Source organism: Carcharhinus amblyrhynchos, chromosome 13, assembly GCF_965287045.1.
Source record: "Carcharhinus amblyrhynchos chromosome 13, sCarAmb.v2.hapA, whole genome shotgun sequence".
NCBI lineage: Eukaryota > Metazoa > Chordata > Chondrichthyes > Carcharhiniformes > Carcharhinidae > Carcharhinus > Carcharhinus amblyrhynchos.
This window is the reverse complement of record NC_137336.1, coordinates 55,145,228-55,169,296: the sequence shown is the minus strand read 5'-3', so window position 1 is coordinate 55,169,296 and position 24,069 is coordinate 55,145,228. Positions and strand designations below refer to the sequence as shown.

General features: G+C 41.4%; 2 protein-coding genes across 6 annotated transcripts in view; one reads left to right on the top strand and one right to left on the bottom strand.

The window, feature by feature from the left end:
• The window catches only part of LOC145351919 (uncharacterized), a 180,784-nt gene extending 166,812 nt beyond the window's left edge, over nucleotides 1-13,972 (top strand). For 2 of the 4 annotated variants that reach the window (XR_013888472.1, XM_080201707.1), the window contains exon 25: nucleotides 13,300-13,972. Coding sequence is in view for 2 of the 4 variants with exons in the window: in XM_080201707.1 (XP_080057833.1) it covers nucleotides 13,300-13,318 (19 nt within the window). In the remaining 2 variants the exon portion in view is untranslated. Of the gene's footprint in view, nucleotides 1-4,001; nucleotides 4,184-13,299 lie in introns of those variants that run through there. The other 2 variants (XR_013888473.1, XM_080201706.1) reach the window with 1 other exon arrangement.
• A 116-nt stretch (nucleotides 13,973-14,088) lies between these two features.
• rab24 (RAB24, member RAS oncogene family) overlaps nucleotides 14,089-24,069 on the bottom strand; it is a 35,955-nt gene continuing 25,974 nt past the window's right edge. For both annotated transcript variants that reach the window (XM_080201710.1, XM_080201709.1), the window contains exons 7-9: nucleotides 17,708-17,758; nucleotides 17,413-17,475; nucleotides 14,089-17,045 (exon numbers count right to left, since the gene is read on the bottom strand). In XM_080201710.1, coding sequence (XP_080057836.1) covers nucleotides 16,978-17,045; nucleotides 17,413-17,475; nucleotides 17,708-17,758 — 182 coding nt within the window. In that variant the 3' untranslated portion in view covers nucleotides 14,089-16,977. The remainder of the gene's footprint in view (nucleotides 17,046-17,412; nucleotides 17,476-17,707; nucleotides 17,759-24,069) is intronic.

Below are 24,069 nucleotides of genomic sequence, written 5' to 3'. Positions count from 1 at the left end.
GAAAGTGAAAAAGGGCATTTCATAATGAAGATTCATCATAGTGTATAGCACATGCTGTTAGGAATATCCCCATTGATTATAAAACAAATAACACTGGATTTGAAGTGCTGAATATAGTGGACTGAAAAAGGCCATTTGATGCCCCAACTACTGCCTGTCAGAATGCAGCGTCTTATGAACTGTATTGTCTGCGCAACTTGCTCAATAGCTATTGTTTGGGCTGTACAATAATCAATGCTCAGTATACGTTTAACTGTTGCTTTATTGTGACTGTATAGCTTTGTAGTCAAGCTTTACAATCTGCCTTTAAGGCCTGTTTTAAAGGCCATCAAATTTCTGGTGGGCAGGACATTATTTTTTAATAATTTGTTCTTTTAGCTGTCTGCCAGAAATATATTAAACCAAATCATGTTCCATAGTGAGGGATGTGTTCAGTGGTTAATTATCTGTTCATGAGCAAGACTGTCCTGTGAAATAAGACCAAAATAACGTAGATCTTCTGTATTTGTACATGGTGAAAAAGAAGTCAGAGAATAAAGGTTACATTTACTGAAACTTAAAAGATTTGTTGCTGTTTGCTATTTAATCTTTTTGCACTGCTTTGGTTTTAAAGCCATAAATCAAAAGTATAACATAGAGTTCTTAAATGTTGGTGCTACGTCTTATCTGAAATTGTAACCAGCCAAAAATATCATTTCCCTATGTTCTTCAAAACCTCAAATGTACATTTGATACAGTTCCCACGTTTTCCAGAACACCATTTTGCATCTGGGCCAAAATCAAACAGACAAGAGTACAATAATAACAATGACACTAGATTCAATAAAATGAGATCATTAACTCAGTTTTTAGGAACATATTTGAAATATTGTGCACAGCTTTAGAACCATGTAGGCCATTTACCCCCACAAGCCTGTTCTGTCATTCAGTGAAATCAGGAGTGATCTCTAACCTAATTGCTTGTTACAGAGGGGGAAGACCTGATAATCAGATGTTAATGTATGGAAATGATGATCAGAAATTCCATTATATCACTGGTGTTGTGTGAGAATATTTGCATTGCGTTTTTGTCAACATGAAATGCAATTTGGGCCTTGCGAAACTTTCTACTCCCGTCACCAAACCTGTCAGAAAGAAACAGGAATGGAATGTTCTAGCTAGTATTTCAGTTGTGGTCTAAGTAGCCTTTATATAACTGTTGAGTAACCTCTATCCCCTTGCATTCTAATGTCCCGGATATAAATGCCAGCATTCCATTGGCCTTTTTGATTATTTTCTGTACTTGTCCATGACTTTTTAATGATATGTATGTATATGAACCCTAAGTCTTGTTGGACCTCCACTGCTTAGAGCTTTTCACCATTCAGAAACTACTATCTCTCCTTTATAGCTCCAGAGTGAATTCCTTCACATTTTCCTATATTGACATCTGCAATATTTTGACTAATCACAATCTATTAACATTAATAACCTGCTCCCATCTGTCCTGCCTTCAATAAGATCATTGGTATACTTCAATGTGACTCTATATCCCACTACCTTTGTTAATAAATATAGTGAATAGATGAGGTCTCAACCTGTGGGACACCACTTTTCATATCCTGCTCATTAGAGTAGCTGTATTATCAATACACTATGTCCTGCTGATCTGCCAGTTTTCTAGCCAGGTCAATCATTTGCTTTTCCATGAAATTCAACTTTAGCGAACAGTCTCACGTGAGGAACTTTATAAAATGCCTTCTGGAAATCTATTAAAAGCATCTAGCAATTTTGTCCTCTTTGCTACTTTAGTCACCTCTCAGAATTCAATCAGGTTCTTCAGGTGCAGTTCAGCGTTTACAATTCCATTCTCTGATCAAAATGTTCAATCATTGTATCCTTAAATATAGGCCCTAATAATATCCTGCCAACTAACAGATCTATAATTCATTGCTTTAATTCTCTCATCCTTCTTAAATAGAATCATAGAATCCTATAGTGCAGAAGGAGGCCGTTCAACCCATCAAGTCTGCACTGAACACAATCCCACACAGGCCCTGTCCTCTTGACTCCATACATTTACCCTAGCTAGTCTCCTGACACCAAGGGGCAATTTAACTTGGCCAATCCACCTAACCCGTACATCTTTGGATTATGGGAAGAAACCAGAGCACCCAGAGAAAGCCCATGCAGACACAGGAGAATGTGCAAATTCCACCGTTAGTAACCCAAGCTGGGAATCAAACTCGAGTCCTGGAGATGTGAGGCAGCAGTACTAACCACTGTGCCATAATGCCGCCTCTGCATAGTGACCATTTCCCTGCCAAATGGAACAGTTGCTCAACTGAAATAACATTGGAAGATTATAATTAGGACATCTACAATGTTCTCATTGACAATATAACATTCTGGATGGCAACCATCTGGTCCTGGGGACTTGTCACTTTTTAGTGCTTTTATTTTCTACATTACTGTTACTTTGTTTATGTTGGTTTAGATGATAGAATATTAGTTTCACTGGGATGTCCAGCATGCTATATATAATAGATATTCTTCCTATACTGTAAATACTGACACTATTTTTTGACATCTCCATCATTTTATTTGTCTGCCAATTTAGAAATGTCTCAAATTTTAAAATGCTAAATTTCAATTTCCTCCATGGCTTTGTCCCTCATCTCTACAATGTCCATAACCTTTCAACCCTCCTCTAATTCTGGCCGCTTGAACTTTCTTGATTTTAATTACTCCACTACTGCTGGTTATGGCTTCTACTACCTGGGCTTTTAAGTTCTGAAAATCCTTCCTTACGCCTCTCAACCCATCATCTTTCCTTGTTTAAGGTGCTCCTTAATACCTTCCTTTTCAACCAAGTGTTTGGTCATCTATCCCAATAACGCCTAATGTGACATATTGTCATGTTTTACATCGTGCCCTTGTGAAGTGCCTTGGGATATTTAATGATTTTAAAGATGCTATCTATGTAGAAATCATTGTTGGCTCCAACATGGGTCACAATGACTGAATCCTCACTTTCCCCATTGAATATACTTTCAAGTTAATTCAAGATGACCCTCACCTTAGCACCTCGGAGGCAGCATACCAAATGGGAACTCTAAAGGACGTTATTTATCTCCCTAATTCTTGAATTCCCTACAACTACCATATCACGTTTTCCTTCTTTCTCCCTCCAGTTGGCAGCCTCTGTCGCCAATGTTCTATGGTCAAAATTCTGACTGTCCTTCCTACAATTATTATCACTATCCTCGTATGTAGCATGTACATTCTGCCTGTTGTATAGAATTAGTCATTGCAGATCCTCGTTCTTTTTCTCAGCTAAGTTCTCCTTACCCTGCAGATTGGTAGCTGTATCAACCCTTCTGTGATCTTGCACTTCCATGAGTTGTGACCAAAGTCTAGAGCTAACTGCTCAGATATGCCTCCCTCCCTTGTGTGTCAGTCTTCCTTCAACTTTCAATTTTATTCATGGACATCTGAGCTGGAGACATTTACTCCGATGTGTTTGCTGTCTACTAGATCCCATGTACTATTCACAAATTTCAAGCCTTGCTTTTAAAAGGACATTTTTGACTTGCTGAATGTCAGGAACTCAATTTTTAATCTAATTTAAGAAGATTATTAAAAAAGTAAAAGTTATTTATTAGTCACAAGTAAGGCCTACATTAACACTGCAATGAAGTTACTGTGAAATACCCTTTAGTCACCACACTACAGTGCCTGTTCGGGTCAATGCACCTAACCAGCACTTCTTTCAAACTGTGGGAGGAAACCGAAGCACTCAGAGGAAACCCACGCAGACACAGAGAGAACATGCAAACTCTGCACAGACAGTGACCCAAGCCGGGAATCAAACCCAGTTCCCGGGCACTGTGAGGCAGTAGTGCTAACCACTGTGCCACCATGCCACGTTCTTTTTCCTAGGAAAAAAAGATTTGGTTCTGTAAATCATGAAAAAATGGATATGGTTGGGTTTATTTAATTTATTTAAATTTGAATTGCAGACCTGGATTTAAAATGGGATGCAGAAGTACTATTTAGAAATATGAAATTGGATAGCTTCAAGCAAGATTACATATGGAAGGTGTTTCTCCTACATAACAGGTGAAATAGATATACTCAAATTCTTTTTCAACCAGTTTCCTTCAGCACTTTGCATAGCAGATAGATAGTTGGGTTTTTGAAGTCAGTTTTAATCAAGATTCGAGGGAAGCCCCAACCTTGTCCTAGGATTCTTCAGTGCCGCTGCAGTGAATGGAGTTTTGGCTGGGTGTCAGACTCCATTCTTACTGAGAGTGGGTGGGAATGAAGGAGATCGGAGAATCCCTCCACCAAAGAGTCTAAACCTCAGTGCTTTCACAGTGAACATTAGTTGTGATTACAGTAAGCAATCATGCCCATCTACGTGAGATTATTTCTATTCATGTGAGCTCATCGTGAGATCAGTGATCAGAATATGCTGTTGAAGTGGAAGATTTTGGTCAAGTTTGATTGACAGGCCTCCTGGTAAAATACTAAACATGAAACGAGTCAGGGGCTCTGACTTGACACAGAAGAGACCCTCGAGCAGTCAGTCATTTAAGAGGAGAAATTGTACCCCTCAACACTAGAGCTACTCAGTCAAAAAACAAATAGGAATAGTTATGTGCGTCTGCTAATATAGTATGCTATATGATTATTTTCAAAGGGGTTACTGGTAGTTGGATGCATCAAATAGAGAACTGATTATATTCATTATCTGTAAAGTAGTTCAATAAATTGCATCTGGCCTCATCTGATGTAAGTATTTCCCTTTGTTTTACACATAGACTTGAGAAGTGCACGTGAGAACATGTGAAAGACAGGGTATCATGTTAAGATCACCAGGGAGAGAGGTTGTTGCACCCTTGGTTCATACTAGCACATAAGTAGATACTGAACCACTGACCAGCAGAACTGAAGCTGAGAGACTATGTAACGCTTGTGTGAAATTTGCAAACTATACAGATAGGTGTGTATATGTCCTGTGAAATGCTCATAGTTATGGGAACATTCACGTGTATTTTGTGAGGTACATTCAGGAGTACATTTACACATTTTGAATGTGTATATTCCCATACATTGCTTATGAAGTCATTGTGCAGCCTAACCTGTGGGAGGCAAACTGTGCCACATCTCGGATGGTTCAGCAAGAACATACTTTAACTGGGACAAATGTGCATAGAGTGCAAGACAGTTGTTTGGCCCAGGGCTTTGGGAGCCTGTTATATTTCTGAGTAGTGCACATTTTGATGAAACGTTCTGACTTGAAATGTTAACTGTTTTTTTCTCTCAACAGGTGTCATCTGACCTGTTTCAATATTTCCAGCATTTTCTTTTTCTCATTTAGATTTCCAATATCCACAGTATTTTGCTTTTGTATTTTTGGGGTCAGTCTCCCTCATGGCCAGTATCCTGTACTGCTTGATATCTTCCATTTTTGAATGACGGATCTGACATTTCATCCATATGTATGTAAAGTAAATGAGGCAGAGCTGCTGCTGGAGTCAGTCATTCCAGTGACCAGACTGAACATGGTAAATTTGGAGTATTAACATACTATTGCTGCTGGCTGCCAATTTTAAACTTTTTAAACATCTGCACACCCTGAAGTTGATATTTTAAGATTCTGAAGATATTTAGACAAATTATAGTTTTTATATGGAATCAAAGTTTTTATTGCTTTTGTAATCATAAATTCAAACACAATCAAGGGCCCTCCAGGATATATTATACATTATGAAAATTCCAATACTGAGTGTACCCTACAAGCTTGCTAGTTAGAACATAATGGGCATCATTAAGCATGTTGAATAAGAGAAGCTGAGTAAATTCAGTTGAAAATGATGGCCTTATGCAATTTGAAGAGACTGATGTGCTGGAATGAATTAATTTTTTTTCCCCAAATGATTTTTCTTTCTATACAAGCTCAGGTTACCTTTGTCAGTGTTATTACTGTTTGGATTGTGGTAGTATTTCTTTGCACTAAGTTACCTGTAGCCCACATCACATTTGTTTCTTGTTCATATTGGCACTTTGATAATGAGGTATTTTTATGTATTACTAGTACTTTCTTGAATTGCAAGCAGCTCAAGAAAGAGGTTAATAAAGTGAACTTTAACTGCAATTTCATTCCCAATAAGATACAATATTTTAATAAACCATTATGAGGCCATGTGACAGTATTGTCCAGGCAAGCTGTTGTGGATGAGTCTACTCAAAATGAGCAAGTGTTGCAAAGGTGCTTCGTGAAATGGTTGGGTAAGCATGGAAACTTGCTAAGTTCTTGTGCCAGAAAATTATTTGTTTGTTACAATTTCCAGTGCTATATTTTACAAAAGTGTGTTGTTTTTGAAGTACTCTTTTTAAGTATATTTGAGTGCTGTAAGAACTATCAGAGATTTGAATGAAGCCATGGGGTTGCCAGCCTGAAGGGCACTTTTCAAGAGAAGACAAGCTTATTGTCTATTTCCTATTGTGTCCAGGTAACCAGGGTTTCCTCAAATGCTCTGGAGCAATCCATAGTTGCTACTATAGCAATTCAACTATGCTTATGAGGTAAAATTCTGGTTGGTAGGGATAGGGGGGTGGAGAAAGAGAGCTCCTGTCAGCAGTTGAGGAGAGCATTGAATGAATAATGTATTCACTTGCAGCAACCCAAACAACAGCCTCTGCCACATCAAAGCTATGGCCTGCTCCTCTCCAAGTGCCCTCTTCCATTTGAGTGCTCACCTCCCCACACCTGTAAGGAACAGCTGGCAAGCATGATACTCCCCATAGGGAATACTTCAAAAGTTCAAAGTATCCAAATGTTCTCCTCCACTCCCTGAACATTTAAAATATAGGATACCAAGCCAGGAAGAAGCATCTTGTCTGCAGTGGCTAACTGCTCCAAAAGGCAGGACCCACTTACCAATGCTTGCTGATACAAATTTTTCCCAGGGTGAACTAGCCAGGAGTCCAGCTTGAATGACCTAGAAAGCACGATTTACTGGGCATACAACAGCCAACAGCAGCCCCAACCAACTCTCCACATATGTCCTGTCTCTTTCCTCGATGCATCAATGCCATTAGTGGGTCAAGTGGGAATCAGTCCATTCAACACTTGATCGTGTCCATTCAACACACCTGAGATGTGAATAGTAATTGTGTGTTCACACCTCATATCCATATTATGCAACAACACAATGGCTCCTCTGCATTGCTATTCCACAGAGGAGCTAGACAAGAATGGCCCCCGCCCATGTCCTGCTGGTGCTGGTCATAAGACCTCTTGATATAGAACAAAGAACAAAAACAGCCTGGGAAACAGGCCCTTTGGCCCAACGAGCCCGTGCTGCCATTTTAATATTACCAGTTCCCCCCTCCACCCATGACCCTTATCTATTGTTTTTATGGCAATCCATGTTGAGGGAAACTAATTTAGGGACAATTTATTACTTCCAATCAGCCTAATAGCACATCTTTGGGGTGTGGGAGGAAACCGGAGCACCCGGAGAAAACCCACGCAAGCACGGGGAGAATGCGCAAACTCCCACAGACACTGGCCCAAATCTGAGTGATAGTCACTCAGCTGTTGTGTTGCCCAGCATCTGGTCCAGTTTAAGCACACACTAATGACATGAAGCACTAGGCCAACATTGCACCTTGCCCAATGTTTTTTTTATCAAGACTGAAGGGGAATGCAAATCTGTATTTCAGTCTGATTCCCATCTCCGTTTCTCTTGTTTTATTTGCAATGAGAAAGTAAAGTCACCATAGTCCCAAATGACCATAGGCTGCTCTTCTCTTTGAGGGGGGAAAAGCTGACTGGTGGTAATTTAACCCGAGGATCTCCACACCCCAGGTGAGAGGCAAGTTTGAGGAGGTAAACCTTTTTATATATAACCTCAGCCTGTACAAGAATTGAACTCATGCTGTTGGCATCACTCTGAATAACGAATCAGCCGTTTGATCTGAGCAACTCCCTTGCCCTCTCAACTAAATCACCTCTACTGGCCCTTACCATATTCAGAGTGACTCCCCCAAATTTGACCTGTGGCTTCTCTACCTTGATCTTGGGCAAACACCTCCAATCACTTCCCTGTATCCCTTATCCAAAATCCACCTCATTTAATCATTTTCTGCTCCAACCACCCCTGAAAAGAATTTTCCCACTGGCAATGAAAACTGCACTTTTAAATTTCCAATTAGCTTTTGGCTCACCACCCATTTCAATACTTCTGCTGTCAATGATTTGTTCAACTATTCCCACACTTCCCACCTTTGATTCCTGGGACCCAATAAAAAATCCACTTTGTTTCCATAGCACGGTCCCCATTTTTACTCCCTCAAATCCAAGGGATATATATTTAAATGTACCAAGTGTACAATTGGTTTAGCCACCCTTTGCCAGGGCAAAATTCCAGGATCATTCTAAAGAGCAAGTTTAACCCTATTTTTTTCTTCAGTACCAACTATTGCCTTAAAATTGTCTTCAGCCCTCACATCCAAGGTGTGCAAGGAACTCATGGACTTGTTATTCAGTTTCAAACCATTTGTTTTGCTGCCTATTTAACTTCCAACGCCATGTCCTTTTCCACTGCCAAATTTCCTTCAAGCTCCCCCAACACTAGCTTCAAATTCAAATTTCTCTCTCTTATTTGTTTTCCAGTTCCACTCAAGTCCTCTCCAAGCTAACCTCATTCACAACCTTCACCACTTCCTTCCTTGATCCAATTCCCAGCAAAGCTGCCTCCTTCAGTTATACTTCCAAATCTATGAAGGACATGGGCAATGCACACATGGGAACACCATCACCTCCAAGTTCCCCTCCGAATCACACACCATCCTGACTTGGAAATATATCAGTGTTCCTTCACTGTTGCTAGATGAAAATACAATCTTAGCAACACTGTTGATGGGTCTACACTACATGAACTAAATCAATTGATGATAGGGGCTCACACAACCTTCTCTAGAGTAGTTGGGGGATGGACAATAAATGTTGGTCTTGTCAGTGACACTTATATCCTTTGAAAGAATAAAAACAAAACTTGCCTTCTGACCCTCTAAACCTAAGCTCATTCAAAACTTTTCCACCGTGTCATATCCAGCACCAAGTGGCCTCACACCCATTCTTGTTGACCATTGTTCTCCCAAACCACTGTCTTAAATTTATCAATCCTCATCCCCCTGCTTAAAACCTTGATGGCCCCATCCCTTCCAATTTCTGTGACTTCTTCCAGCACAAGTCTCATTATTCTTCTGTTCCTCTAACTCTAACCTTTTGTGTAACTTTATATACCCTTAAACCAACCCCTGCCCCCCCACCCCCCCCCCCAACCCCTGCTATTTATAGGTGTGCTTTCAGGTGTTTCAGCACTAAGCTCTAGGAACCCCTCTGCACATCCCTATGCTGCTTTAAAATTTACCTCTATGACCCAGTTTTTGGCCACTGCTTGTGATTTCACCTTTGCCCTGGGATTGATTCCTTTGTCAGATTTTACCTTTTGTGAAGCACCTTAGTGCATTTTTCTGTATTGAATTTTCCTGCTTGCCATTATAGCAAAGACCCAGAAACAGGATTCTGCAGTATCAGCTACTTAATGAATAGATTCCTGTCAGATTAAGATGCAGATTTTGGATTGGCAGAGTTATTAAAAATAATGGTCTACGTAAGGCCCAGTTAATAGTGGAGTCCTGCAAGGACCAAAATTAGGACTGTTGCTGTAACGTCTTTAATCAATGATTTAGAAAAGGTTTGGGGAGAAACTGTGCAAGTTCACATAATAAATAAAAATCATCTATGATTCTTAAGTGTCACAAGTGGGCTTACATTAACACCGAACACTGTGAAAATCCCCTAGTCATTGCACTCCAGTGCCTGTTTGGGTACACTGAGGGAGAATTTAAGCATAGCCAATACACCTAACCAGTCTGTCTTTGAGTGTGGGAGGAAACACATGCAGAAACAGGGAGAACATGCAAACTTCACACAGTGACCCAAGCCAGGACTTGAACCTGAATCCCTGGTGCTCTGAGGCAGCAGTTGCTAACCACTGTGCCATTGTGGTAGATCTAGCTGCAAATAGGGCATGGACCCATTTCTAGTAACCATCATTTAATGTGGAGGAATGGTAGCAGGGTTACTATTACTGGGCTAGTACGCTAGTGGCCTGGACTAATGATCTGGAGCTGAGTTAGTGCTTTAAACAGTTTCTAACCTTTCCTAGAAAATTGGTTGACAGGTTAATTGGGTTCTGGTCTGCAAAACTTTCACTAGGATAGTATGGGACAGAGACTAGCTGGCCTTTCCCCTACCATTGTCATACCTATCTCACAACCCCAGTAGAGACCAACACAAATCCAGAACACATTGGGCTCATGAGCCCCTTCAGTCCATTATGACAAGAAACTCCCAAGGGGACAGTGTTCTTGGGTTGGTACTTTTACAGGAAAAAAAGGTAATCAGATTAAGCCACTTGCTGTTACAAATTGGATTCTTCAAAAATTAGCCAAATTCCTTGGCACATTCTTCCAATAGGACAAGAAGAGACAAGACGTCTCAATAGCCAACTGGATTAAGAAGTTAATGCTGAAATCACTCAACAGGTCAGGAGACATTAGAGAAATACAGTTGACATTTTACCTCGATGACCATTCACAAGATACCAATTGGATGTTTATTCTCAACTGAATATAGTTCAGCAGAGACAAAACAATGTGTTCTGTGTAGCCTTGGTAACAACATAATGCAGTAATGTGCCAAAGCTCAAAGATTACAGTTAGTCTTATCAAAGTTTGAATTCAACAGATCACCAATACATTTCTAAAATTACAATATTTGTGATAGGAATATAAAGCAAAATTTTATCCTTTTATGAGGTTGGCTATGATCGTGCTTTCTTCTGGGCTGCTTGGGCTTTGATCTTGGTGATGCGGATGATAAGTTGTTATCTATGGTTGGTATTGTATTTTCTTGTCCTAAGCAAGCTTGGACAGACATGTTTCTTCCATCATTAAAACTTTATAAAATACTAGTTCAGTCACAAACCATTTGACACCCCACTTTAGGAAGGATGTCAAGGTAGAAGAAATTTACTAGAATGTTCCAGTGATGGAGGACTTCAGTTACGTGGAGCAATAGGAGAACACAGAGATGTTCTCCTTATGGCAGAGTGAAAGGGGAGATCTGATAAATCATGAACATTTGTCAAGTGGGGATGAATTGTTTCCAGTGTCAGAATGGTTGGTATGATGTGGATGTGCCGGCATTGGACTGGGGTAAACACAGTAAAAAGTCTGACAACACCAGGTTTTAGTCCAACTGATTTATTTGATAGTAAACTCACAAGCTTGAGGGGACTCCCTCTTCATCAGGTGAATGGCGAGTTCTGGCCTCAGACAGAGCATATAAAGCACAGACAGTTTACAGATTACTGATTAGAATGCGAATCTTTACACCTAACCTGCTGTTCAAGTCCTAAAGTGGCTGACAATGTGTGTGGAAGGAGCACTGATCACAGGTTAAAGAGATGTGTATTGTCTCCAGACAGCACAGTGACTGAGGTTTTGCAAACCCAGGCAAGTATGGTTGGTAACCAGAGAACACAGATTTAAGCTGTTTGGCAAATAAACCCCCAAAAGAAAAAGGGTTTGGAAGACAGTGTTATTTGGAATGTACTGAAAAGCATTCTAAGCTTATGGCCATTGAGCAACTCAAGGGTTCTTAATCTCTTCAAATCTTTTTAATCCCAACATTTCAAGTCTTTGGGCAAGACAACTTTAATGTATTCACTTCTATTTTTGCTAATTATCACCCAGATAGAAATTCATAACCATTGAGATACCAGTCAAGATCAACTTTATCAATTGGATGCTTTCAAAGGTGTCATCTAATTAAACAAATAACATTAGAAACTATAATTTTCTGATTATACTTGATTTGATACAATGCAGGTAGTCTTTAGTTAGGTGCTGTAGGCTTTTCCAGGTAACTAAATTGAACTGGGGGAAAAAAAAACTGCTGGTGAGTTATAACAAGCATTATTTCTGTCTATCCAAGCAATGTAATGCCTGCCACCTTGATGGATCCGAATCAGTTCAATCTGGCAGTATTGACAATACTGAAAAAAGTAACCTTATTTGTATTTCAACTTTTCATTACTCCAGGATAGAGCTATGTAGCACAAGAGACTATTCTTCCCATTATGTTCCCACTGCCCTGCATTTTCCCCAAATGCCCTGTTACTTCTGTATCAAAGAGTTACCCCCATTTTATTTTTAAATTTTTAAGCTTTCTGCCTAAATTGGTTGTATGGTAAAGTATTCCATAATTACAAAAACTCTACATAAAACAAATCTCCTAATTTGTCCAATCCTAATCTCTCATTCTCAATGCCAATTTTAAATCACTAGCCATTTGTCACTGATTTGCCAACCAGAAGAAACAAAGATTACACATTTGCTGCCAAATTAAAACTCCTTTTTATTTTCTTTGCTGCAACAGAAATAGCTCAGATTAGGAAAGTGAGTAGAATGTTATCATGTATTGTGAGGAAAAATTAATTACAAAGTAGTGAGATTATACTTTCATTTGCACAGGACATTGCTCCAGATGTGGTCTCACCAATGTGTACAGCATTGGGTTCCTTATTTCAGGAAAGCTGTAACTGCATTAGAAGCAAATCAGAGGTTTACTAGACTAATTCCAAGAATGGCCAGGTTTTATTACTAGGGAAATGTTGGATAGGTTTGGTTGGTATCAACTAGAGGTTAGAAGAGTAAAGAGGCGACTTGATCTTTAAGATCTGAGGGATATTGACAAGGTGGACAGGGAAAGGATGTTTCCTTTCATTGCAGAATCTAGAACTAGAGGGTCATTGTTTAAAAAGGGGTTGCTCATTTAAGACAAATGAAGAGAATTTTTTTCTGAGGTCAAGTTTCTGGAACACTACCTCAAAACTAAAAGGCAGTGGAAGGAGACTACTCCTAAGTCATAAGTTCCTCCAAATTTATAGTGTCTCAACCCTGGTAGCATTCTCATAAATCTATGCCACCTGTTCCCAATGGTTTTAATGTAATTTCTACAATACAACACTGAACACCATCTGTGGCCTAATCGTTGCTTGAGTAAATGTCTTCCTAGACTATAACAATGGTTACACTTCAAAAGTAATTCAGAGGCAATGAAGCACTTTGGGATGTATTGAGAGCATGAAAGATGCTATTTAAATACAAGTTCTTTCTTAGCTCATGTACTGTGTCAAAACTAAAACTACTATTCATATTATGTTTTCCCAGAATTCCAGCAACCATCTAATATTCCTATAGAGTACGGGACAGGAATAAGCCCAAGAGGAACTGGAGGGGAAACCTGAGTTACAACAGAAGCACGGGAGAAAACGGCAAACAAATGTATTTGTCTAATAAACCAAGAAACTTAAATGAAGGATCATAATGCAGGCCAATCTGCAATCAGAAGACACGATAAATCAAATAATAGTCACAGAATATCATGTTTGGGTTTTAGAAGTCGATAGATGATATTTAGCAAGGGTATGAGTCCTGATTTCAACACAATTAAGAAAAAGCAAGAGGAAGAGTGTACAAGACCAGATATTTTGGGGCTTAGGACAATATAGGAAATGCCAAAAAAAAAGATCAAGTTCAATGGGCCCCGATTGACTGTCAGTAACTTATGTAAATGACCTTTGTTCTTTGACCTAGCCACATGAAGTTGGACATTGAGCACTTGCAGGATGTTAGAGGCATTCCTGAACCTAGTCACCTGGATAGTGATTAAAGAACGAGATGTACAGCTAATTCATCCCAGAAACACTTAACAAAGGCCAGCTGTGCCTGGATGAAGTCATGCAACTCAGCACAAAGATGTGAGCCTGGAAAAGTCAAGGGAAGTGAGCCTGGAAAAGTCAATCATGTTGCTATGAAACAATCTATTACTGTAATAAGCACAGTGCTATTCAGCTGCCTGACTAGGGCATGCAAAATAATGGACTCTCTCCTGTAAGTACAAAAACAAACAAATACAATAATGGCAATTGTTTCAGATAGAGCGATTCAGACAAATAATAACATCAAAGCTTTTGTGCATTTAATCATACTCTTGCATTAAAATCAAAATAGAATGCCTTTGTAACGAAAAGTTTCAACAAAATCCAAATGGACAGTAATGAATCCAGATAGTAGTGTTTACAACTGAAATAAGATAACCAGCTTTATTAAGGTTTAGTCACAGAAGAACAGCGCATTATCAGATACACTGACTCCATAGCACCAAGTGTTTGGTTCCGACAATGCACAGCAGTCACTAGCACGTGCAAAATAAATAAGACCTTGATGAAAAAGCAGTGCCTCGGATCTGGCTGTGACAGAACCTTTAGACAGTCTATACTCTTGAGCATGGAGCCAGGTTGTAACCATAAATCACCAACATGTGAAACAAAAGTACAGAAGAAAGATCACCTGAATTATCTTGAGCTGCTATATTGTATTTGAAGATGTATCCCAAACACAAAAGCATTCCCCTTAAATTAACAAATATGCTCACTACAGTGAGATAATGTTTTATTGCCTCTTGCAAGAATGATTTATCTACCATTCCAGGGAATGCATCAAGCACACGGCAATCATCTTGCAAATATTCCCTCAGATTAAAAGTTGTTTCAAAGACCCTAACATATTTCCAGTGTAGTGCTTTAAAACTTGCCATCAGTGGCATCTTCTGTAATCCATGCCTGTGGTCTGTATTATGTGGGAACGAACCCTTTCACCCTTGGTTCAGCAAATCACACCAATGTTCATTAACTCAAGCATTCTCCCCTGTTTTTCTGAAAGATCATTTTGCAACTCTGAACTTTTAATGCATTACAATACCTGAGTGTTGCACATGCACAGCTTTAAATGCTTCAATACTGAGGAATATATGGTTGACCAGAGCAGAGGAGGGTCCCAGCTAAAGTCACAATTCATTCCAATGGGAGTTCAACTAGAAGCAATCTTTAGCTATTGAACCTGACATTTTTAACTCAGTTATCCAAATGAAGCTGCCATTCTGCTTGAAAATTAAGCTAATTTAGTGTTAGAAGCACCATCTATTTTTGAACCAAAAATTTTCACATCTCTAGAGTCACTCAGTCCAAATTCAAAAAACCTCTTCAAATTAATCCAAAGTAGATCATGATTTAATTTTAAACTCTTAATATCTTATATTACCCAATGTAAAATTGTGCACCATAGTGAGCTCAACTCAGATTACTCTTTCTAGTTACAGGCAAAGAAGTTTCAGATTGAGGTGTGTGATCAGGTCAAGTGGCTAAATTAAGAATCTTCAAACTGGAAGAGCACTGGAAATGTTGCCTACATTGAAGGTTCAGAATCAAAAGACTGTTAGGTGCTTTTCCTTGTAGCTGATGGGAACATTGAGAGAGAGCAGAATAGAGAAAATCAGAAATGCAAATTGCAATTAATGGTGCTGCAAGGATTATAGTAACAATGCAACAAGTTTGCCACTTTACACATTATCAGAATGTTAGGAACAGAGCCTACAGCCGTATGTCCTGACTAACAATCACAGATAGAAGTCATTAGTGTTTATCTGTCAAATAGCTTTAATACAGTTTCACTGTTACTGAATTTGCTGCCACCGCTTGCACAGCCAATGGTATTAGGAGGATGATGAGGTGAGATGGTGCCTGTAATGCTAAAAATCACTATGCAAACCAACTAAATCAGGGGAAGGAATTGGAATGCAAGAGAACATTGGTATCTAAAACTGACATATGGATCAGTGTCCATGATACAGTGGTTCTTATCTGTGAAATGAGGTCCATATTACATGGCAATGAGATCTTATCACCCTTGCATATAAAGCCTATGCCAACCTGCATCTGGGATAAGATGGTCACAAGTTTTAGTGGATGCAGACCTTCCATCATTGCCATACTTCTAAAACTAAGCAACTGAATTGAAAGACCATCCTTGGTTTATGAAGTCAGTTTTGTTTCCATGGTACAAAAATTCAGCTGCAATTATCATCCTCCATTTGAAGTACAGCTGTGTATCGCTCTGTGTGCAGTGTTTCCCCCACAGTGTGTAATTTTCCTTTCCTGCATTCTTCAAAACAGGCAGCATTGCCTATATATTGTGATTGGCTAGTTTTGGTTAGTGCCATATTACTGAGACAGTAATTTACAGGTAATTCCCTCCCATTAGCAAGACCAGAATCCAACACCCAGAGCATTCTGATTCAGAAATACTGCTGCAGAATTTTTGGAAAATCATGCACTAAAAGAGAATACGAATAACTGAAAGCAGCTGCTCAACACAGCTTGTCATTACAAGACTGGCCTGAGGGAGAGTTGAGGTCTAATATTAATATGGTTCACTGTGTAATAATTATAGCATCCTATGTGAAACAGCTGAGTAGCAGTCTCAAAACAAATCTCAAATATAATGACATTTGTGCTAAAGGTTCAAGGCAATATCATAGCCAACAGACGTGGAAAGGTCATGGATGTCGTATTATAGGTGTAGGGCACTTTTCTTGATGCAGTAAACACTCCTGTTTCTTTCAATGGTAACAAAAAAGTTAAATTATCACAAAATCAGTAAAGGCAAAAAAATAAGTACATCATGCACAAAATCTTGGCAAGGTTCTAAAATATAAAAAGCCATACACATTTAGCTGTGCAAGAAAGACTGCCCTGAAACAATCTCCACAATAAGTTCAGAGATGTGCTGATCGTAGTATTCCAGCAAGAAAGGTCACTTCAGTTCAAGGGTCAGGCTGTCATTTGGACACTGCAGTTCCCTAGGAGTCACATTATATTGGATCCAGTCTCAGAAAAATCTCAAGACCATGATATTCAAATAGTTTTGTGAACAAGGAGCCTCAGTTCAGTGAATTGGCGTAGAATTCCTCCTTAAAATATTGGCAGATGGGTCTTTATAAATCAGGTGTTATTGGTGGCAACAGCCAAATAAATAGGTTGGTTTCTTCTTCTCAGCCAGGTTCACAGCATCACCTTCTAAAAACAAACAGAAAATAGCGCATAAAGATCCATGAGTATAAAATACAGTGAATACCTCAGACCTTGTCACATACTAACTCTCAAATAAAGCATCATCATATATTAATACTTGTAGATGGCAAATATCCTAGACCATCCTGTAATAATTCTCACAGTGTATCTCAGATTCTGAAATATGCTAACACTCATACAGAAAATACCCTGGCTTACATCATACGGTCAGTGCAACATACACATCGTGAGGTATAGAAACATGCATAGTAAAAACCCCAGACATTCTCTCCTACACTGAATGCCCAGAGCTTTCTGCAAAGTTTATGTGTAGACTCCTCGCCTACTGATATCCCAATTCCCATCAATTTACCTGTCATCACCTGGAAGGCTGTTACATTCACATAATCTTCTGCTACTATCTGAAAGAGTTCATCTGAAACAAGAGAACAAAAAGATTTTGGTTTGTTTCATTCAAGCTCCCCACTGCAGTCCCATTACAAAATCGTCCAATTCTCTTCCAAGACTCCATTAGAAAACCTTCCACTACAGATCCTGTTGCATCTCCTTTACTCATCAAAACATTATTACGATGTTTCACAGAAGGGGGGTGGGAGATGAGAAATCTGTGATGTACACACACAAATATATAGAAAATAGAAACTTACCAACATTCTGACCTGTCTTACTGGAAGTTTCAAACAGCTTGGCTTTGATCTCTGAAAAATAAACATTGCACATGACAGATACAGTGATGAACATCCAAACAGATGAAACAAAAATATACTCTTAATTTGCTGTTCACTAAATGTCTGAAATCACGAAGAGGAGAAAACATGCAAGGTAATGGGTTTATGCAGTGATGCTGTGTTATATTTTGGACTTCTATCTTAGAACTTTCCTTGTGCTCACAATCAAACAGCATTTCCATTAGCAAGCCTCACTCCTAAGTTCAGTACCTGGGCAACAGAAGAAAATGCAGGGGCCGAACAGAAACTATCGTTATTGTTTGCTTAACTGGATTTATGGAAGGATCTAATTGAACTTTGGTAAGTTAAACACTGTTAACATGTGGTTTAGGCTATAAATTATCTGAAAGAAATATCGATTACCCAAGATAACAGAAACAGAGACTTATAGTGCCCTTAAATGTATTGGACATGCTCCCTTCCTGGATATAAAGGTTAATTTATCTGTGCTGAAAAATTTACATAGTAAAGCTGCATCTGAAAAGGTCCCTAAGCATTATTTTTGCTATTATCCTTCCATATAATTCTCTGTCACATTTAGAAATCAATTTAGAAGCATCGCTGAACTGGAGGAAATAAGTTTGGTGAGATACATGTCACAATTCCCTTGAAGTTTAACCCAGCAACAACATAACAATGGAAGATAGAAAATGCTGGAAAATCTCAGCATCTGTGAAGCGAGAATAGAGCTGACAGATGCTGTCAGACCTGTTGAGATTTTCCAGCATTTTCCACTTTTGTTTCAAATTCCAGCATCAGCAGTATTTTGCCTTTATAATAATGGAAGATACAGATTCAAATTCTTTCTTTCACAGAACACTCATTGTTCAATCAACAGTACAGTGATGCAGCAGGACATAGGCAAGGAGAAGGTGAAAAGGAACGTAGTAGTGATTGGGGATAGTGGGGTGAAGGGTATTGACACTGTCCTTTGTCACAATGACAAAGTGCACAGAAGGGTGTGTTGTCTGCCTGGTGCTCGGGTCCGGGATGTCGCATCTGGGCTGCAGAGGAACCTGGAGTGGGAGGGTGAGAATCCGGTCGTTGTGGTACATGTGGGTGCCAACGACATAGGCAAAATGCGAACTGAGGATCTGGGGAGGGAGTATGAGAAGCTGGGAATGGAATTAAAGAGTAGAACCGACAAGGTAGTTATCTCTGGGCTACTGCCTGAACCAAGTGCAGACGGGCGTAGGGTAGATAGGATTAAGGAAGTGAATGGGTGGCTCAGGGATTGGTGTGGGAGGAATGGGTTTGAATTTATGGGGCATTGGCATCAGTATTGGGGTAGGTGGGACCTGTTCAGGCGGGATGGGGTTGGTCTGAACCGTGCTGGGACCAGAGTGCTGGCAAATAGAGTAAAGAGGACTGTAGACAGGGCTTTAAACTAATTGGGGGGGGGGGGGGGGGGGGGGAGGGTGTGAGGGTAGGTGACGTTACGGGGGCTAAAGTTGAGGAGAGGGTACAGGTAAGGGAAGAGGCCGAGGATGTCCCAATAATAGAGGGAGTTGGGGGCGTGAGTATGGTTGGTGGCATTACGGCAAATAGGGTCCAGGTGAAGGCTGGGATGAAGGCACTTTACCTGAATGCACGAAGCATTCGGAATAAAGTGGATGAGCTGGTGGCGCAGATCAGCACAAATGGATATGATCTGGTGGCCATTACAGAGACGTGGCTGCAAGGTGACAGGGACTGGGAGCTGAATGTCCAGGGATATCAAGTGTTTAGGAAGGATAGGCAGGGGGGAAAAGGGGGGGGTGTAGCTCTGCTGATTAAGGATAGCATCAGGGTGGTAGCAAGGGATGATATTGGAGCCAAGGAGCAGAAAGCGGAATCGTTGTGGGTAGAGATTAGGAACAGCAAAGGGAGGAAGACGCTGGTGGGTGTCGTCTGTAGACCCCCAAATAATGATCTGGAGGTGGGGCGGGCTGTTAACGCGCAAATAAGTGCGGCGTGCAGGAATGGGACGGCCGTAGTTATGGGGGATTTCAATCGACATATAGATTGGTCGACCCATGTTGGACGCGGTGGGCTCGAGGAGGAGTTCTTGGAACGCTGCCGGGATAGTTTCCTCGAACAGTATGTGTTGGAGCCGACGAGGGAGCGAGCTATCTTGGATCTGGTGTTATGTAATGAGGCGGGTAGAATTAGGGACCTTGCAGTGAAGGATCCTCTTGGGGAGGGTGATCATTGTATGGAGGAGTTTCTGGTGCAGATGGAGGAGGAGAAAGTGGGTTCCCGGACGCGCGTCCTTTGTTTGAACAGAGGGGTGTACGGTAGGATGAGAGAAGAATTGGCGAATGTGGACTGGGGGAGCGTGTTGGAAGGTAGGTCTGCTGAGGAGCAGTGGAGGATCTTTAAGGAGATCTTTCTTGGTGCTCAGCTGAAATTTATTCCGATGGTCAAAAAGGACAGTAGGAGGAGAGGTAATAAGCCGTGGATAACGAAGGAGGTGAAGGAAAGTGTTAAATTAAAAGCGGAGGCGTTTAGAGTAGCAAAGAGTGGTGGGCGAGAAGAGGATTGGGAGAGGTTTAAATGTCAAAGATTGACAAAGAAGATGATAAAGAAGGGTAGGAGAAACTATGAAGCTGGGCTTGCGCTTAATATAAAAAAGGATAGCAAGAGTTTTTATAAATAAATAAAAAGGAAGAGGCTGGCTAGGGTGAACGTTGGTCCCTTAGAGGATGAGAAGGGGGACTTAGCGGTAGGGGATGGGGATATGGCTGAGGTCCTGAATAACTTTTTTGTTTCTGTCTTCACGGAGGAGGACGTGAATAATTTGCCGGGTGTTAGAGATGGAAAGGTGGTAGGACTGGAGGGTCTTAATGACATTACTGTTACTAGAGAGGAGGTGCTCGACAGACTGGAGGGACTGATTGTGGACAAGTCGCCAGGACCGGATGGAATGCATCCGAGGGTTCTGAAAGAAATGGCGGAGGTGATAGTGGATGCCTTGGTGGTTATTTTCCAGACGTCACTGGATTCCGGGGAAGTGCCGGAAGATTGGAAAGCGGCTAGTGTTACACCATTGTTTAAGAAGGGTGCCAGGCAAAAAGCAGGGAATTATAGGCCGGTTAGTTTAACGTCTGTTGTAGGTAAAATGTTAGAATCCGTCATCAAGGAGGAAATAGCGAGGCACCTTGAGAGGAATTGCTTGATAGAGCAGATGCAGCACGGTTTCGTTAAAGGGAAGTCGTGTCTTACAAATTTACTGGAGTTCTATGAGGATGTGTCTAGGGCGGTGGATAGAGGAGAGCCGGTGGATGTGGTCTTTCTGGATTTTCAGAAGGCGTTTGACAAGGTACCTCACAGGAGGTTATTGCAGAAGGTCAGGGGACAGGGAGTTGGGGGTAGGGTGTTAGCGTGGATAGAGGATTGGTTGTCAAATAGGAGGCAGAGAGTGGGGGTCAATGGGTGCTTTTCGGATTGGCGGATGGTGACTAGTGGAGTGCCTCAGGGGTCGGTGCTGGGGCCTCAGCTATTTACCATTTATATAGATGATCTGGAGGAAGGAACCGAGTGCAGGGTATCGAAATTTGCTGATGACACCAAGATTGGAGGAAAGGCAAATTGTGCGGAGGGTGTGGAGAGTCTACAGAAGGATCTAGATAGGCTGGGCGAATGGGCCAGGAAATGGCAAATGGAATTTAATGTTGGCAAGTGCGAGGTGGTCCACTTTGGTAGGAATAATGGTAGGAAGGATTATCACTTACGTGGCGAAAAACTGCAGCAGGTGGTCAGGAAGGCGAATGGGATGCTGGCCTTCATAGCGAGGGGGATTGAATATAAAAGTAGGGAGGTCTTGCTGCGGCTGTATAGGGCATTGGTGAGGCCGCAGCTGGAGTACTGTGTGCAGTTTTGGGCGCCGTACTTACGCAAGGATATTTTGGCCTTGGAGGGAGTGCAGAGGAGGTTTACTAGGCTGATGCCGGAGTTGAGGGGGTTGAGCTATGAGGAGAGGCTGAATAAACTAGGCTTGTACTCGTTAGAGTTTAGAAGAATGAGGGGAGATCTCATTGAGACATATGAGATGATGAATGGGATGGATAGGATAGAGGTGGAGAGACTCTTCCCGCTCAGAAAGGACAGTAGGACTAGGGGGCACAGCCTCAAGATAAAGGGGGGGAAGGTTTAGAACGGAGTTGAGGAGGAACTTCTTCACTCAAAGGGTGGTGAATCTCTGGAATTCTCTTCCCATTGAAGTGGTGGAGGCTGCCTCGCTAAATATTTTTAAGACGCGGGTTGATGGGTTTTTGATAAGCGAGGGGATTAAGGGTTATGGGGAGAGGGCGGGAATGTGGAACTGAGCCACGACAGATCAGCCATGATCTTACTGAATGGCGGGGCAGGCTTGAAGGGCTAGATGGCCTACTCCTGCTCCTATTTATGTTCTTATGTTTATTATGTTCTTATGTACATGCTACCATTTGGAATTTTTGACAGGGGCCATTTCTATGCAAATAAGACACCTGAACACGCTTAGGCTAACAACACATGGAGGTGCCAGCGTTGGACTGGGGTAAACACAGTAAGAAGTCTTACAACACCAGGTTAAAGTCCAACAGGTTTATTTGGTAGAAAATGCCACTAGCTTTCAGAGCGCTTGCTGCTCCTTCATCAGGTGAGTGGTAGATCTTTTCACAAACAGGGCATATAAAGGCAGAAACTCAATTTACAAAATAATGATTGAAATGCGAGTCTTTACAGCTAATCAAGTCTTAAAAGTGCAGACAATGCAAGTGGAGAGAGCATTAAGCACAAGTTAAAGAGAACATAAAAACATAAGAAATAGGAGCAGGAGTAGGCCATCTAGCCCTTTGAGCCTGCCCCACCATTCAATAAGATCATGGCTGATCTGTCATGGCTCAGTTCCACATTCCCGCCCTCTCCCCATAACCCTTAATCCCCTTGCCTATCAAAAACCTATCAACCCGCGTCTTAAAAATATTGAGCGAGGCAGCCTCCACCACTTCAACGGGCAGAGAATTCCAGAGATTCACCACCCTTTGAGTGAAGAAGTTCCTCCTCAACTCCGTTCTAAACCACCCCCCCTTTATCCTGAGGCTGTGCCCTCTAGTCCTACTGTTCTTTGAGCGGGAAGAACCTCTCCACCTCTATCCTATCCATCCCATTCAACATCTTATACGTCTCAATGAGATCTCCCCTCATTCTTCTAAACTCTAACGAGTACAAGCCTAGTTTATTCAGCCTCTCCTCAGTTCAACCCCCTCAACTCCGGTATCAGTCTAGTAAACCTCCTCTGCACTCCCTCCAAGGCCAAAATATCCTTGCGTAAGTGCGGCAACCAAAACTGCACACAGTACTCCAGCTGCAGCCTCACCAGCGCCCTGTACAGCTGCAGCAAGACCTCCCTACTTTTACATTCAATTCCCCTCGCTATGAAGGCCAGCATCCCATTCGCCTTCCTGACCACCTGCTGCACCTGCAGGCTGGGTTTTTGCGACTCATGCACAAGGACCCCCAGGTCCCTCTGCACCGTCGCACGCTGCAGTTTTTCGCCACGTAAGTAATAGTCCTTCCTACCATTATTCCTACCAAAGTGGACAACCTCACATTTGCCAACATTAAATTCCATTTGCCAGTTCCTGGCCCATTCGCCCAGCCTACCTAGATCCTTCTGCAGACTCTCCACACCCTCCGCACAATTTGCTGTTCCACCAATCTTGGTGTCATCAGCAAATTTTGACACCATACACTCGGTTCCCTCCTCGAGATCATCTACATAAATGGTGAATAGCTGAGGCCCCAGCACCGACCCCTGGGGCACTCCACTAGTCACTAAAGAGTCACTAAAGAGACGTGTATTGTCGCCAGACAGGACAGTTAGTGAGATTTTGCAAGTCCAGGCAAGTCATGGGTATTGCAAGTAGTGTGACATGAACCCAAGATGCCGGTTGAGGCCATCCTCATGTGTGCGGAACTTGGCTATCAGTCTTTGCTCAACGACTCTGCGCTGTCGTGAAGGCCACCTTGGAGAACACTTACCTGAAGATCAGACGCCAAATGCCCATGATCACTGAAATGTTCCCCAACAGGAAGAGAACAGTCTTGCCTGGTGATTGTCGCACGGTGTTCATTCATCCATTGTCATAGCATCTTCGTGGTCTCCCCAGTGTACCATGCCTCGGGACATCCTTTCCTGCAGCGTTTCAGGTAAACAATGTTGGCCGAGTTGCAAGAGTACATACCATGTATCTGGTGTTCTCACATGAGATGATGGTATCCATGTCGATGATCAGGCACGTTCTTGCACAGGTTGC